Genomic DNA, 16743 nt, shown 5'->3' with positions numbered 1-16743 from the left:
GATCAAGAAGTGATCAGTCATTACTGTACCTGCCAGATAACATCAGGATCAAAACAGAAAGGGGGGTTGGTGTTCTGTAATTACAAAGCGGAAATATAGACCACTTAGAAACAGCAACAATAAAGATATGTGGGAAAAGCCAGTATAGGATGAATAATAGAATTTCCACAGTACAACTTATACCCAACAACCCAAAAAAGCTACAACATGGGGATCTCTCACATGATCAACATCGACAAAGGACATTACTTTGGCTCTCTCACTCATTTGAAATTCCCAATACTTTTAGCATTTTTATTTATTTATTTATTTATTTGCAATTTTTGAATCAATACTGTCAGATTTAATTTGGATACTCTCATCTCTCCAGCTAGCACATGTTGAGTTCGTTAATAGACAGAAAAATCACAAAGCATGTGTGAAAAATAACTGTGGTTTCACTGTAAAGGAGCCACTTTTTGAACAAATAAAGTGTGTGTGTGTGTGTGTGTGTGTGTGTGTGTGTGTGTGTGCATAGTGACATATGTGGAGTCAACTGCATTTTTCACAGCTCAAACAACTTCAAAGAGCTGAGAAGAGAGTGAAGGCTTCCATATGTGACATTTGAAACAAATTGAATAAGTGCTCAACTCTGCATGGGCCAATAATGGACTTTACTTGGGCACGGTCGGCAACAATAAGAATGTTTTTTAGGTTGTGTGTGCATGTGTGTTTCTATCTGGCTTGACAGCCGAGCCAGATCCACTGCTACTGCTCACATTACAGCAGTGCTCATCAATTGTTAAAGTTTATTGGTATGAAGCTTCTATCAAATTAAATTAGAAAACAAGCTGCAATTGGAAAAGCAAGCTACCATGCTCAAACATCAGACTTTAATTTTGATCACAGCAACTACAGTTTAGACTCATTGATCTCACATGTTTGGAGATAAACTGGCAAACATTATCTACAGCTAATGATACAGTATAAACAAAGAAAACACCAACATTTCTGAAGCTGAGAACTTGACTATTACAACAATATACACTCCTCACATAGTACAATTACTTAAAAAAGGTGCCTGTTCTTATTTCTTCCAGATCTGCTATAAGTCCTACCTTCATATCAATGACTGTCTGCAGAGCCCTGGTTTTGGCCGGATCAGCTTGGAGCTGGTTCCGACGATGAAGTTCCTGGGGAGGGACCCGGTAAAAATAAGCCTGGCGGCTCATCATCTTTAGCAGTTTCTAACACTCACTTAAAAAAATAAATAAGCTGATCAGACTGATGAGTCTCAGTTTCTTCCTCTCCTCGTCTTTTTCACTACACGTTTCTGATCTTTGGTTGAATATTGCTGTTTTCTGTACCGCACATCCTTAAAAATTATTTTGTACAAAAAATAAATAATACTTCCTGTGCAGGTTCTCTGGGGGACCTCTGTCTCTAACTAGTTTCTTTTCTGTCTCCAATTGTTAGCAGGTAGGCAACAATAAGCTATACAACAGGTCATATGAATCTCACTCTTTCAGTTTGAATCTATTTCTTATCTCTCACTTGTTTTCTCTGCCTCTCTCACAGATGCCTCTGGCATGCTGAAGCTCTCGCTTAGCAACACTTTCTGCCAGCACATGCGCCAAGCTTCTTCTATCAATAATTAATGGTAGCTCTGACCTACAACTATGCCTACACAAAATCACACACATTCAGTCTAATAGGCACAGACACACATTTGTTAAAAAGGAACAACTGAGTGCATTAGGTAAAGCCCACTCAGGAGTAGGACCACAGCAATGTTATTAACAACACAGGCTTGAGCCCTGCAGTACACAAAGCATTTCAACTGTATTCACAGCAGCAACTATCCAATGCACCCTTAGAAAATATCTTTTGAGCTGTCAACATTGGAAAAATTCTCCTTCTGGTCTGCCAAAGTTGCCAATGTGTCATTGCTCTGCAAGTACTACATGTCCACAACAATCACTGCTACTGCTGAGATTTAATAACAATGTCACCACCAACACAGCATCTACCTGTAAAGATCTGACTCTAGTCTTGAGAGGAAGAAACATATAGTATCTGCTTTATATCTACACAGGCATCATCAGGTGTATCAAGCCAGAGCAAAGATGTTAAACATTAACTGTTTCCTCATGTAACTAAACTGCCTAACGTAATTTGACTGACTGAACGGCACACCATAAAGATTTCTAAACCTTTAACTACAGACGTAACACTGACAGCAGTTCTTTTTTACATACCCCCTGTTCACAGCCACACACACATTCACACCCAAGGACCCCCCCACCACAATCAGTCTGATCCGCAAGCCACCACACAGCTCCTGAACCAGGGGTTAGGGGCATCTCAGTTATAGTAATGAAGGAGTGGCCCTTGCTCCAGGACACCTCAATGATGTCAAGCTTTTTCAGTTTGCACCCATAGTTATCTTTACCAAACCACTGAGGCTGCTCAAAGCTTTAGGCCATCAGCTTTATAGAGAACTTATTCCAGGGCTATGGTAACAAAATACTCTAGGTAGGAGTTCATGATGACAGAACACGCCCACATATATTAATTACTAATGAGAAAAATTTTACTCATACCACAGAAACATGACAACTTCCTACTGCTGCTGCTGAAAAGTGGGAAGCACGCTCAGTGGTGTTCTTTTGTTCAGTAAGGGTTAAAAGTAAAATACACACACACACGAAATACCAAAAAGTCATAGTGAACTGAATCCACTTGAATACATAGGATCTCAATCTCAAAAACACAAAGCACTTCTAAGGAAAATTAAGTTATTTGAGTGGCTCTAAAAAAAAAAAAGAGGGAAATTGCTTCTTTTACCAGTGGGACAGATACACAGCCAAACACAGAGGCCGATTAAAGGGAGATAAATATCAGCAAAGCCAAATAAAATGGAAAGAAGACAATCGGTGGGTAGAGGAAAGCCACCAAATCAGACAAACCACATGGAGATGGGATATTCACTCTGAGACACTTCAACATGCTGTCAGTGGACATAATACTTAAAATATGGAGACACACACAGTTTGCCTTGATTCCCCATTGCTCCCATTATTCCAGTTCCCCTGGTGGGTTGAAATTAGAGGAGAAAGTCTTATTCTTGTCTGTCAGTTTTAGAAAAAGAAGAAGAAGCCTTTATTTTATTGTGACACGTACAACGAAATTTTGTTTGGAGCCGAGGGCCCCAGGCCACTGCGTGCATACATGCCACCATCACAGGCAACTTGGGGGGTTCAGTGTGTTTCCCAAGGACACTTTGACATGTGGACTGCAGGCACCGAGATTCAAACCTCCAACCTTCCGGTTGGGAGACGACTGCTCTACCCACCACACCACTGTCGGACCTTAGATAAGGAGGGATTACTGTTGTTAGAGCATGCCTCCTGCAGACTGGCATGCCCACTGCTGTCACAACCCTAATCTTCTACTGATCATCCATCCATCCATTTTCTTCTGCTTATCCGGGACTGTGTCACAGGGGCAGCAGTCTAAGCAGAGATGCCCAGACTTCCCTCTCTCCAGACACTTCCTCCAGCTCCTCCGGGGAAATGTCGAGGTGTTCCCAGGCCAGCCAAGAGACATAGTCCCTCCAGCGTGTCCTAGGTCTTCCCCGGGGCCTCCCCTACCCCTACCCTACCAGGGGCATATAGCCCCCGACAACATAGCACCTAGGATCATTTGGGTACTTAAACCCCTCCACCATGATAAGGTAGCATTTCAAGGAGGGGTCTACTGATCATATGTGTATTAATGTGCCACTCTGCAAATGACTTTTGGTTTGCTTGTGCACATTTATCGGTCCCTTGGAGTGAGTGTGTGTATTAACTCTACAACGGTTGGAGCACAGTTCTTGGAATTGTTGTGTCTCGCAATCGGGGAAATTAAGAGAGCATGTCATCAAAGGCTGTCTTCTCTGCTCCACATGTGTTGGAGAACTGAGCATATGGAAGGAATGGGCTCAACCGTAACACTATAGCAATAGGTGCTGGCATCTTGAATGAAGGATAGGGTCAAAAGGTTCAATTCTATCCTGAAGGCAATGGTGTCATCTATGCCATGCGCAGACTAAAACATGCACAGATCCACTCACATATAGGACATTCATCAATCACATTTCCATGTCTTCACCAACAGTGTGAGAATAGCTGAAAAAGGAAATATTTGCTTGCCACAAATGTGAAAATCAGCTCATCCATCAGCTCAAAAGAGCAGCTTAAAACTTGAGTTTGAAAAGACAAAGGGAATCTTAGAGGGAATCAAAGACTTGCCAAAGAATATATTGGGGGAAAGGAGAAGGTTTGAGGGGTGTAATTTTGTCCCGATAAACTTTTCCGCTCATACATTTTGGTAGTTCAACAGAGCATAACGAGTATGTGGTGCCCGAGGTGTGGTGGAGAGAAAGGAACATTGGTGTGTGTGTATTTGCTGATGGTATTTACAGTGGTCTTCAAATGTTAGCTGAGAGGGGCTTCATTAGCACAGGCTGAAAGTGGCCAATCATGAATGGAGCGCTAAAAAAACCGCAGGCAGGACAGGTCTTTAAATTAACCACAACATATAGTATATCAGCCTAGGGAGGAAGAAAGACTGTGCAAAGTTGATGGACAGACAAACATGCACATGCACAAGGGGAGATCAGAAATGAGAGAGGAGAAGATTAACATTTTGCAGCTGATAGGCTGGTGACATTAGAAAGTGGGGGCAAAAAGAAAAAAAAAAGATTCACCGACATTAACTTCCAAGTCTTCTCAACATGCTGGCACTAGAAGGTTTTAAAAAGCTACGTTTGTGAAGTTTCATCAGCATTTGAGATAGGGAGTGGGGGTAGACAGAATGGCTGCCAAAAACAGCAACAGGACTTCTGAACCTATTCATAGAAGCCATAAGTGCTTTACCGTTATGTTATTAACAGCAGAGCAATGCTACATACTTCTAAAACTGAGTGAGATGTCTTCATATACAGTTGGAACCCTAACGCTATCCAGAGCCCTAAGGATCACATCAAATCTACAGTACAATACGTATGAAAGAAACATGCCATCTCCAAGTAAAGATTTCATAGTGAGTGTGTGCATGTGTCTGTGCACGCCCTTGGCAATAGTTCAGGACAAGCAGGAACAGACCAGCGGTGCTGCTGTTATTATTGAGTCTACAGGGACCTGGCAGCTGGGGATAGTCAATTAGACCCAGATTTATGCCTCTCAGCATGTGTGTGTGTGTGTGCGCGCGCGTGCCACACAACTTAGAATTAGTGCATGTAAATGCCACTGTTAAACTTTAATAGAACACTGCCACTTTATGGACATAGCTAGTACTGCAGAAATTTACTAGAAAACATCATAGTGGAGATGCTGTTTGACAAGAACAGCTCAAACATGCTACTTTATACAAGTCTTACACATTATCCCAAGAAATGGCAGTGATGTTGACCAGTCAAGTGTAATCATCCTTGGACACCAGGCAGCAAAGAGGTTGACATAGATGTGTCAGTGTTTCTGTAGTGAGCTAAGACAGTCTGACAGCTGACAAAGCTGAACAGGAAACAAGCGAGAGAGCAACACTACACATTTCGTCCCCTGACAACAGACATCAGCAGGTGAAGGAGTGATGGAGTGAGCTCTGCCCATACATACAGTACTGCACACCAGCAGACCATACACACATAAACACAGACAGCTGGTTCAAGTAATTTCACATCTGGTCATGGCCTGTAAGTCCTGAGGGGTATGAGAGAGGGAGGAAAGGATCTCACTCTGTGGACATACACAATTTTCTAATTTGCTTCATATAAACCTGCAAAGATTCATACATTTTCACTTCTCTTAAACCTTCCTCACATACAAAATCATATATACACACCAATTTAAGGTGCTAATTTGCCTTCAAAGCAGCAAAGGATACCAAAAGCCTTTCTGACAACCCTCAGCCATGTTTGAAGGAAAAATAAAAGAAGAGGTGAACTGAAAATGGGTGCATTTATCATCCCAGCTCAAGCTAAACAAGCCAGGTCATTTAAGAGAATAATGGGTGTGGTAATGACTGGTAGCTGGGCTGGTTTCTCTTAGAGCTAATCAGAAATACTAAGTGTAGTGCCCCCTAATAGGCGCAATAAATGCACTACCACAAACGACTTGCCTTCACAAGTGCAAGGCTAAATTACTACTCTGACAAATAAACAATGGCAAGGAAGTTAAAAAGGTACATAGAAATCTGTCAATCTATATTCAGCCCAAAGGTTAACACCAATTCCACACCGACCACAAACTGATGAAATAAAAATGTCAAACAATTTGATTATTCATCAACAAAATCCCCTGAAGTTTAATGTTTTAATTCATGAATGCTGAATTTTTAAAAAGTATGTTTCATCATGTTTAGGCTTCATCTATTTGGTGAGGTTTAGAAACATGTTACTTGGTTAGATTAATTTAACAGTTAAGTATTGAATATTTTTAAATTTGATTGAAACTTGACTTTTTTCTAAATGTAAAAACTGTATATGGATCATGTGCAGTATTAAACATTAATCTTATCTGAGGCACATGCAATAAAAATAAACTACAAATATCAAACATTCCTATAGTACAATCTGCAAAACTTTTTCTTTTACTTTCAGCTAGGCCTTTAGTTTGGCTTAAAAAGCAAGGGAAATTAAGTACACTACATTTATAGCTGTAATTCAGCACATCTAGTATGCAAGGGAACCTTTCTGCAGTCCATCTGTGTCTGTCACTCTCTCTCACATAAACACACAGATACAATGGGAAAGTGTGCACACAGAGGCTCCATCACCCCATCTCACCCTCAGAGGAGATGAGGCCAAAAGGGGACAAGGAAAAAACAACAATCACTTCTCTTTTCAATCAGAGGTCATTAATCATACATTAATATTCAGAAAAACACAGTCTGTTTTTCTACCGTACAAAAACACTCCTTTCTCCCATCTCTCAGACCCAGTCACCCCCTCCTCCTCCTCCACTGCACACATAGTACGTGTTAAGCTGTCAAGTAGTTAAAAATAGCACAGCACGCAGAGTGTGTGTGAGCAGGTACTCACCTCTTATATACAAAGCATGGTTAGATCCTATACCCAGGCACAGATTCACATACACAAGTACAGCAGTGGTTGCATTAGCAGGGTCAAATCACCCATGCTCCCCTCTAACAAAATCAGCACGCTGACAAAACACCCGGCATGGGTAGATATCCCATCAGCCACCGGCAGCCCAGCAAGGGAGTGTCCTCACTAGAAACGCTAAGCCGACAGGCGCCAGATGTGCATGCATGCTCACATACAGACCCAGACAAACACATGCGCAATGATTCTGACTGGGCATAACAGATACAGAGGCAGACAACACACAGAAAACAAGATCATGATGCAAACAATAGTGGGAACAATCACAGACACACAACAAAACACTAACAGAGTGGTAAAGAAATTAAAGGCTAAGAAGATTTAGGTGTTAAAAATAAACAAGGCAGAAGTGAAGAGCACAGAGGAACCTACTGCTAGCCCTCCTGGCAGAGGATACAGACTCACCTGCACTACACACATCTTGACTTGAACTTACCAAAAAGACTGGCCATTTCTTGTATTTCAACTAAGAATTTTTGAGGAGCTGCAATTGAAATTCCCACCCTATTAAATTGTTTCATTTCAACTGCACAAAATGCTCACTGAATGCCAGATACTGTAGAATACAAATATATGCCAAGTGCTATGTACAACGCACAGACAAGTGGCAAATAAACAGCTGCCTTATGAGCATGTGCATACTCAGGAAAACACACACAGATTGTAAAACTGCATGGTAGAACACAGGCTTAGAGCTCTCCGGATGTTAATCTGGTCCACTGATAAGACCTGCTGAGCTGCTTTTTACTGCCACACATAATACAAGCACCCTCACAGATGCACAAACAAACAAACAAAGGCACAGACAAATCTGATCGATAAATCTCTCAACATGCAAATGGACCATATATGCATCTATGTAATGAAGTAGCAAAAGCGTAACTATCATCCTAATGATTCATATTCTATTACAATATGTGTTTTGGTAACAAAAAAAAAATCAAATATCTTGATATTTTTAACTAATCATCATCCACTAGATTGTATGATGGCAGGAGCAACTCACTGTGAGACAAATGATAAATGATGAATTTCAACATACCATCTAGCCCTACTGTTAAAATCATTTGTATATCTCAGTAATTCATCTATAGTACTCAAGTTGCTACACTATGGAGCCATAAACATATGATGAATAAAAACACACCTCTCTCACATGCATGTTCTCCAGCTGTGCTTCAGCCTCCTGGGCTGCTACAGTTACGATGCCTGTCCGCTGTCCCCGACCCCAGTGTCCTTGGCCTTGACTCTGAAGCATCTCCAACAGCCTCTGGATACTCTCGTCCCGGGCACCCAGTGTCTGTTTCTGAGAGTCAATTCTCATCTCCATCTCTTCCATGGTCTTCCTCAGCAGGACCAGCTCCTTGGCCTGCCGCTCATGCTCTGACTGCAACCGGAGGAAATTCTCCTCTGATGGATCCAGGAGAGGGGGAGAAGAGAAGCCATCACACCCAGGCACCTGACATGGGCTGCAGCGCTGAAGGGATTTAGAGGTGGGTGCTACTCCTTGACTTGGAATGTAGAGGTGCTGATTTGGACTGCTCCTTGTCCCAGGTTGAAGGGTGTTGGCTGGGCTGGTTCTCTGCCCAGCTACTGCAGTGTTACAGCAATACCCAGGGCTATGAATGATAATGTCAGCTTCCTGGTGCCTTGGACTGTAGGTGTTAGATGGGCTGGTTCTGGGGCTGTTCTTTGGCCCAGGACTGTGTAGGTTGCTTGGGCTTCGTCTGGGACTGTGGCCAGGGCTGAGCCCCCGTCTGTGATCCTGGTCCATTTGGATTTCCTGATAGGAGCCAGGGTTCTCCTGCTGCAAGTGGCTGTTCATCTCCTTGTGAGCCCTGAGCTCCTCCTGAAGTTCCTGAACTGTTAACTGAAGCAAAGACAGAGAAAGATTAAGCTCCCTTTCATCTTATAAGCATACAACACAAAAATTCCTCAACACACACATATACAAAATACATATATATATGGTGGGGTACATGAAACAGACCTTGTTTCTTTTGAGATCCACATGCTGCAGCAGAGAGATGTGACATATGAAGGACAAACACACAGACACACATAAGGCCAATATAGAACGCTGTATATATATATATATATACACACACTAAATTGTGTAGATTACTTAACTTTTCTCAGTTTGTAATGCTGTTGGGTGATGGTTGCACAGTTTGGCCACAAGGGGGTGACAGTTCTCCTCAAAACACCAGGAGAATATAGAAAAGCAAAAGTGACAGATACTGGCTTTCAATGAGATGGGAGGGGGGTGGATAGGAGGTAGGGGTAAGGATAGTGGGTGATGGCAGTCCACATGGAAACAAATGTGATAATTATAAAAATGAAAAGAATTATTCAACAGCATTTTCAAAATATACCTCAAAAGAATCAGGGTGACAGCTACTGACTTAATAGCCTTTTTGGGGGGGGGGGGGGCAGATTTGGACCTAAATAAGTGATAATTAAATATCAGTTAACAATAACAATTAGAACATTAGAACCATTTCAAACAAGTGGACAGACTGATAAAATAATAATCACCATTTTAGTCTTTAATAAACTACATCAGTACACAAAACTGATTCATTTCTCCACTGACAAGTAAATTACCAGTTTCTTGCCTGTGCCATCTTATAAAACATTCCCTGTCATGTGCCATGTTGTGATATTTAAAAACCTTGGGATGATCTTTGCCTGAAAAAAAAGTATATCCTTGTAGGTTCAAAAATGTTTTTCTGCACAAAGTGAGTTTGTGAAGATTGAGTCCATAAGCAAGACAGACCAGGTTTATTGATGCACTGACTGACTCACTCGAGCAAATGATTACTGAGTAATACAAATGGGTCCCAGCAAAGCGTTGCTGGGGAAAACAATTTACTCATTAAATCACCTGTGTGATAATACATTTTTTTCTCCAATATTATGAATCCTGTGTCCTGAGCGTGGGGGTCACCAAGGACAAAATTTAGATGTAGGAGGGAGGCATGGGTGAACATGGATAATCAATGCAACAAACTAGCAGTGAATATCAAGTCAGAGTGGGAGGACAATCCACACCAACAAGGACACATACAACCAAGACTGTAGACACAAATACAATATATACAGGTGTACACACCACACATACACACACACTCCAGCCAAACAGATGGTTAAGAAACAACTCCGGTCACTGCAGCTGAGAGAAAAGGTGACATTGCTTATGCTAATAGCAAAGTTCTGCTGTCAGACTGAACTCTTCCCAGAGTGTCTTGAAGGGCAAAAACAGGAGAACGGAGGAAAAACAGTGGAGAAAAGCGATCATCTGACTGAATTTCAACACTTCCCAACATCAAGCCGCTGTCACCGTTAGAGGTGCAGCCTGTCGAGCTCACATTACGTTACTTGTGTATCAAAACTAACTTTTGATTTCACAAAACACTGACACAATGTATTTAAAGTTAGGACAGGATGTACTGTGCACATTTTTTGTAAATAATACAGGTTACACCTATATTATTGTCATGTGTCATGTGACTAGGTCCAATTATGATTGATGATCATATCTATGGTGAAAGATTGGTTTAATTAGCTCAAGAGGGAAAATAACACTGAGATTGCAGACATCCATGCACATTCATCAGCAGTGTTGGACACATTTTGGATATCCAGAATATAATGGACCAGCCACTGTTTATTTGACTGTTCAATAGGGAATTTAGACTAGTCTCAAGAGAATTGTTCTTTTATGTTAATTTATGTAAAGTTATTGTCTTTAGTGTTCCGAGTTACAAATTGCTGGTTAATAAAAAGTATTCCCCATTTTTCTCTCTTATTTCTCTTGTATAAAAGCGAGGTCTGAACTAAAGCATGGATTTGAGAATCATCCTTACAAACCGATACTAAAACCGGGCACATCACTAGTGAGTGTACATCATGTCGTTTTCCTGTATGGACTTATTGATCTTTCTACAGTAAGAATTGTGTGAAAGTTATCAAGGACAACTGAGTTCAGCGTGAGGAATATACGCTGATAAAACTGCATTGTTTTTCTATTCCAACACCTGGCTGTATATGAGGATGCACAAAAACGTGGTTAATGTATTTTATCAGAGTCAGTCTATGTAGAGGAGGTTTTCTTTCTGTTTGTCTAATGGTGACTTTTGTGATGGACCCACTCCCTGAGATTTTTTTAATGGTTTCTACTATGCCAGTTTTGATCACATTAATAAAATTAAAATCCAGTTAAAAAAAGAAAAAAAAATCTAAGGAAATAAAGGTTCTCATAAGGTGCACAAGGGTTATAAGATTATAAATCTACACTTAAGGTACTGCAAGATAAAAGAAAAGGTACAAAGACAGCACAAGAGTGTGGGAGACAAATGAGCCAACACTTCAAAAAGAGTAATACACCAGTTGTATAGGTCTGTCGCCTGTGGAGCAGAACAGAGACAAACACATCCATCTACCACAGACAGGGCCAGCCTGCACAAACAGACCGGTAATGTTGATGGTCCTGCTCCCTGTTAATCCATCAGACATGACAATCCATAATTCATTGCCAAAGACATTTACAGTATTGTGTAGAAACCTTAGTCAAATCTCCCTGCCAACTTTGTGGCTTGTAAAATGGGTGTTTTTGTGCACCTGTATACAAATTGTGTGTGCATGTGGATCTCCCTTTTTTTGTGGCAAATGCAGATTTTCACATAATTCTGTTCATTTAAGGAACCATTTAGCAAAAGATGATCAACCAAAGCAATGAAAAACAGTTAATTGCTACCTAGAAACTGATGTACTGTATGTGCGATCAAGTGTATGTGTGTGTGTCACAGTGTCCTCACGCTGTATGACAATGTGAGATGAAAAGGCTATAAATACAAATGCAGAGGTGGCTGCTTGGTTACAAGAGTAAGAAGTCAAATGGAAGATCACTGATTTGATTAAAGTTTTGGCATTCTTGTGGGAGAGAAAGATTCAATAAAAACTACAAAAGCTGTATAGACTGAAAGATTCTCAACAGAATCAAATCTACCTCCGATTTCCAGGTATTTGCATCTACAGAATTACTTCTGTTTTTTCCAGCAGACACAAGGAAGTGAAATGCCACATGGACAAATGAAGAAAAAGCAGAAGAAAGACAAAGAAAGAACAGAGACACAGTAGCTATGCAGTGAAACAGACTGACAAACAGATAATATTGCCTCAGACTGAGTGGGCCAGATTCCAGAGAGATGACTGGTCACTGTCCCTTCAGGAGTAGCTGTAAGCTTTTTCAGAGTCTGGCTAACGCTCAGAATGGCTGCCACAAGGGTATGTTCCCATGGAAACGCAGACAGCGCTGAACCTGGCAAACATCTTTACAAATAAACGGAACAAAAGCCTTTCTATACTACCTTGAAGACAGGAACAAAAGATGTGACATGCAGAAGAGATGGGTGGGTCAGCACATAAATCTCAGTGTGATGTCTGAGCAGATAAATCAAAGACATTTTCATCCACCACTTGAAATGAGACTTTTTCACTAATAAAGGTGTGTTGTGTTAAAGTAACTCATTGTTTATTATGGACACTGAGCAGCAGGCAAAACTGCTTGTTTTGTTTGTAGTCATCTAAAATTTTTCCTTCAAGTGGAAATAATTTTTGAAAAAAGAAAAAGTCAGTTTTCTCACCTGCAAAACCTCTTGGTGTGGCCTGTATTGATTTTTCTGAACTGAGGTCCTCACTCCCTCCTCCCCTCTAACTCCCTTGTCTCTTTTTATATCGGGACTCCAGAAGTTGACACTGTTTATGCTGTGGCCAGTCCTTCCCTCCTGACCCCCATCTAGTTCCCTCCTCAGGTCCTCATTCTCTTTCTTCAGCTCTCTTAGCTGTGCCTGGAGATCAAATGTGGAAACATCTCCCCATCGAAACGAATCCAGTGCCCGTCTCCCAGACTGGTTCCGCAAACTGGAAGTGCCTGCAGAAACCAAGGTCTGGTCTCCATAGGGGTCTGATGGGTGATGATGCAGCCCAGAGGAAGTGATGTTTGGGCTGCTACCTGTGGCTGTTTTCCGGCCAGCGTAGGAGGAACGACTGGTGCTCCTGTCCAGCGTCATGGTGCCTTTGGGGTATCCACCAGAAGGTTCCAAGGAATCCCGCTCATTAGGGTACATGGCACCTGAAGTTGCATAGGCAGCACTCAAAGACTGGATGTTCTCCATAGACAGGGTTTTACCCCCAGGTGCTGTTGCTGAACCACGAGTTGCTCTTTTGTCTGCTACTGCAGCAGGTTTTATCTTTGAACCTTGCCTTGACACCAACCCTAGACCTCCAGCCACTCTAGATGTTGGTGCAGGCATACCCCCTGACACAGAGCCTGGCTCTAGCCCTGATCGGGAGCCCGGTGCTGAGCTTACAGCCTGTTTGCCTTTCCCCTGCTTATGGGATCTTGAGAAGCGTGAATGGGATGTACTGCCATCTGTGTGCCCACTATTCTTTGGGCCAGCAGGCAGCTTGCTCTGCGGAGGCTTGGCTCTAATATTTAAAGGCATATTTATATGGCAAAAGACGATTTCTGAAAGGATCCTGTTAAGTTTAACAATTTTTTCAGTTTGCCACTTTAATAAGGTTTAAAATTAAGGCCACCTTTCAGCCTTTCAGTTTTCACCTATCCATCCCTGATTGTCTAGGGCTTGAGGCCGAGTCTTATTCAGTCCAATTTGAAGCAAGTAGCAGTGACTTCTCTACACAGCTCCCAGACACAGAGGCCAGAGGTCATGTTGTTTCAGCTATGGTGCAGGACATCGTGAATTCTAGAGAAGTAAGACAAATCATATTAGATAAAAACAACAAGTAGCATCAATACATGGTTAACAGAAGTGGCTACTGTAACAAAACCTTTGCCTTTACACATGCACACTGTTTTTGTTCATTTCCTTTCAGCAACACTGATTTTTTTTCCAAAACCCCTTTTTATTCAACTAAATATTCAAAACATTGCAAATTTCTCATACAGTCTAAAATTGGCAAATTAGGATTTAAAATCAAACTGATCAGTAATAGTAATTAGGCTACAAATCTGATTAGTTCATGACAATTTCTTGCACTGAATATTTCATTCAAAGTTCCAGACATTTTATTCAATAACAGTTATAATTGTGATGTATATTAATGGTTGCCAAGCCTTCCTTTGAAAGCTCACATTAGTTTCCATGTTTCCCTGCTCAGTAATGTTCAGCTGGGACACAATTTCTGGGTTAGCTAATCAGCTGGGCCATTTCAGCACCATGGACAGCACCGAATCTGCTCAGATCCTAAGGAACAGGGGCAAAATTCAGTAGCAGGCTATGGCCACATCAGACTGCAGAGGGAACTGGAAGACTAGTCTTCAGCTACCATCCCTCTGAGGCACTTGCAAATTCATGGCCAGACTTCATGAAGCTGTAAACACGGCAGGGCCTTGGCATCAACTAAAAATTGAGGACAAAATTAGTCACTTGAACTACAGGCTAAGTCATACTTGGAAAGTACCAAATGTTAGGATTGTGCCCATATTAGGAAAAATATGAGCACACTGTGTGTCCATACCAAACTCAGTGTTATAGGGTCACTTGTTGTCAGTTAGGTGTAAACATTTGTACATTAATTCAAATATGCAAAGAATTTCCTCAGGGATTCAAAGTAGGCACACCCAGTGATGGACCAGGAGGGCTGCCTGTAAATCAGAAGCAAATCCAAATCATAATCCCTCCTTTAATCCAACAGGATTGGGTGCTGGGAGGCACTACACAAGATGCAACCGAGAGATTGGTCAAGTCTGCTTGTCAGTCACAACATAACTGTCAATCCCATATCCATCACTGTGTGAGAGAGACTCAGCCTTATGTGCCAGCAATGGAACCATCAATTCCTGTATGTTGGTACCTCAGTTGTACATTTAAGAAACTAATTGCAAAAATTAACCGTATCAAAACCTTTTAAAATAATTAACAAGCAGACTGGCACAAATAAATATATTTGCATTACAATAAAGGTTTTCTAAGTCAAAGCAGCTTGTTAGTTTCCATGGGCACGCGCCAAGGTTATGCAGCTGTTCAGCCCCATGTCAAACCATACTACAGAACGAAAGCAGTGACAGAGAAAGGACTGATGAAAATGCAAAAATGAAGCACCACTAGTATGAAAGGCCTCACTTCGTACCGGTCAACGAGCCTCTGTACTTCTGAGTTGGCAGTCAGCTGTTGCCGCGAAGAGAAAAGTCAGTTCACCACGCAAACTGCAATGAAATAACGCGCTCCTAATAATAATATAGGCTATTTCATGTATACGAGCCCCTCTCATGAAGCTCAACATGCTGCTGGCCGAACGAAGAAAGTACCAAGCACAACACAATATTTCACGAGTGCAAGAGTAAAACGGTCATTTTTTTATGTGACTACGCGTCGAATGGTTCTACTACGACCATGGCATCATGAAGGATTAGTTTCTTGTTCGTATGCACACGGTTAAACGAGTTGGAGCTAGTACCTTACATAATAATTAATCTGCCAGACAAAGTAAAATCACAAGGTTTTATTTGTTTAAATGTTGCAAAATGATGCCACAAAGTCCAAGTCAGCGTGTAGCTACACTTGCTTACCGGTAAACGGGCACCTCTCCATCACTGTGAAGCCACAGCCACACTCCGTCCGACCTCTGCGCGGGCTCCATCTCATCAGCTCAGCTTCTTCTGACCCGTCCTGCCATCGCAACCGCGTGGACGCGCTCTACTCAGCTGGCGCGTGCACGGCCTACATGTAGTGGTAGGGCAGCAGGAACAGCAGTGACAGGAGGGTTTTTGTTTTTATGAACCTGCATGAGCGTTAGCTGGACATGGCATTTTTAAGATACTGGCTATACAAAAATGCGATGTAAATTAAAGAATAGGCTCATTGTAATTAGGATCACATTCAGTGACAAGAAACCAGTTTATTCTGCAAAGACAGATCATTTTTGACTGCCCAACCTTCACCAATGTTACACTCTCACCGTCCAACTGGTTCTTTAACCCTATAAAACCATTTGCATCATATTTGTTACACGAGTTTCTGAGCAAAAAAAAAAAATTGCCAAAAATGCCCCATGTATCAAATGTGATACAAAACAAATTCAAAATAAACAAAATAATATGGCACATTTATTCCTATATGCCTGGACTGTCTGTCTGTGCATAAATGGCAAATAAAAACCTTGAATCTTAAATTTTCTTTTGGATTTTGTTAAAAGGTTTAATAAACATCTCAGTACCAAAAAATTAGAATGCTTTGGTTATTTTTTGATGTGTCAGGCTTTACAGGGTTAAACACTGCAAACAAGTGAATCCTCTTGATTTAATTAGCCTGCACCTGGCTGAGTAATCATAAATGAAGTATGTATGTAAGTAAGTGTGTATTTGGGTTCAGCCATGCACAACATGCACCACATGCATCAGTAAGTCTTGTTTGAGCATACGCCTACATGATTTTTTCCCAGCATAACATTTTAGCAGAACCAAACATTGTCTGTATTACATGTTATCAGTAATGATTTAATATTGTTTCTCAATATGGGGGATTTAGGACTTTATCAGTAGGAATCATAATTTTACATGATGACCAAGATGT

The 16743-nt window shown here is 41.4% G+C and overlaps 1 protein-coding gene across 10 annotated transcripts in view; it reads right to left on the bottom strand.

Annotated features, from left to right (window-relative positions):
- The window catches only part of LOC109971776 (ELKS/Rab6-interacting/CAST family member 1), a 141563-nt gene extending 125712 nt beyond the window's left edge, over positions 1-15851 (bottom strand). For 5 of the 10 annotated variants that reach the window (XM_020620255.1, XM_020620246.1, XM_020620315.1 and 2 more), the window contains exons 1-5: positions 15741-15851; positions 12793-13914; positions 8292-9014; positions 1098-1172; positions 30-74 (exon numbers count right to left, since the gene is read on the bottom strand). In XM_020620255.1, the coding sequence (XP_020475911.1) occupies positions 30-74; positions 1098-1172; positions 8292-9014; positions 12793-13653 (1704 nt within the window). In that variant the 5' untranslated portion in view covers positions 13654-13914; positions 15741-15851. The remainder of the gene's footprint in view (positions 1-29; positions 75-1097; positions 1173-8291; positions 9015-12792; positions 13915-15740) is intronic. The other 5 variants (XM_020620268.1, XM_020620299.1, XM_020620278.1 and 2 more) reach the window with 4 other exon arrangements.
- Between the last annotated feature and the right edge of the window lie 892 nt (positions 15852-16743).

The sequence above is a fragment of the Monopterus albus genome, unplaced genomic scaffold (genome assembly GCF_001952655.1).
Source record: "Monopterus albus unplaced genomic scaffold, M_albus_1.0 scaffold6.1, whole genome shotgun sequence".
Lineage (NCBI taxonomy): Eukaryota > Metazoa > Chordata > Actinopteri > Synbranchiformes > Synbranchidae > Monopterus > Monopterus albus.
The sequence above is the reverse complement of the archived record's forward strand: the minus strand, read 5'-3'. Positions and strand labels throughout refer to the sequence as shown.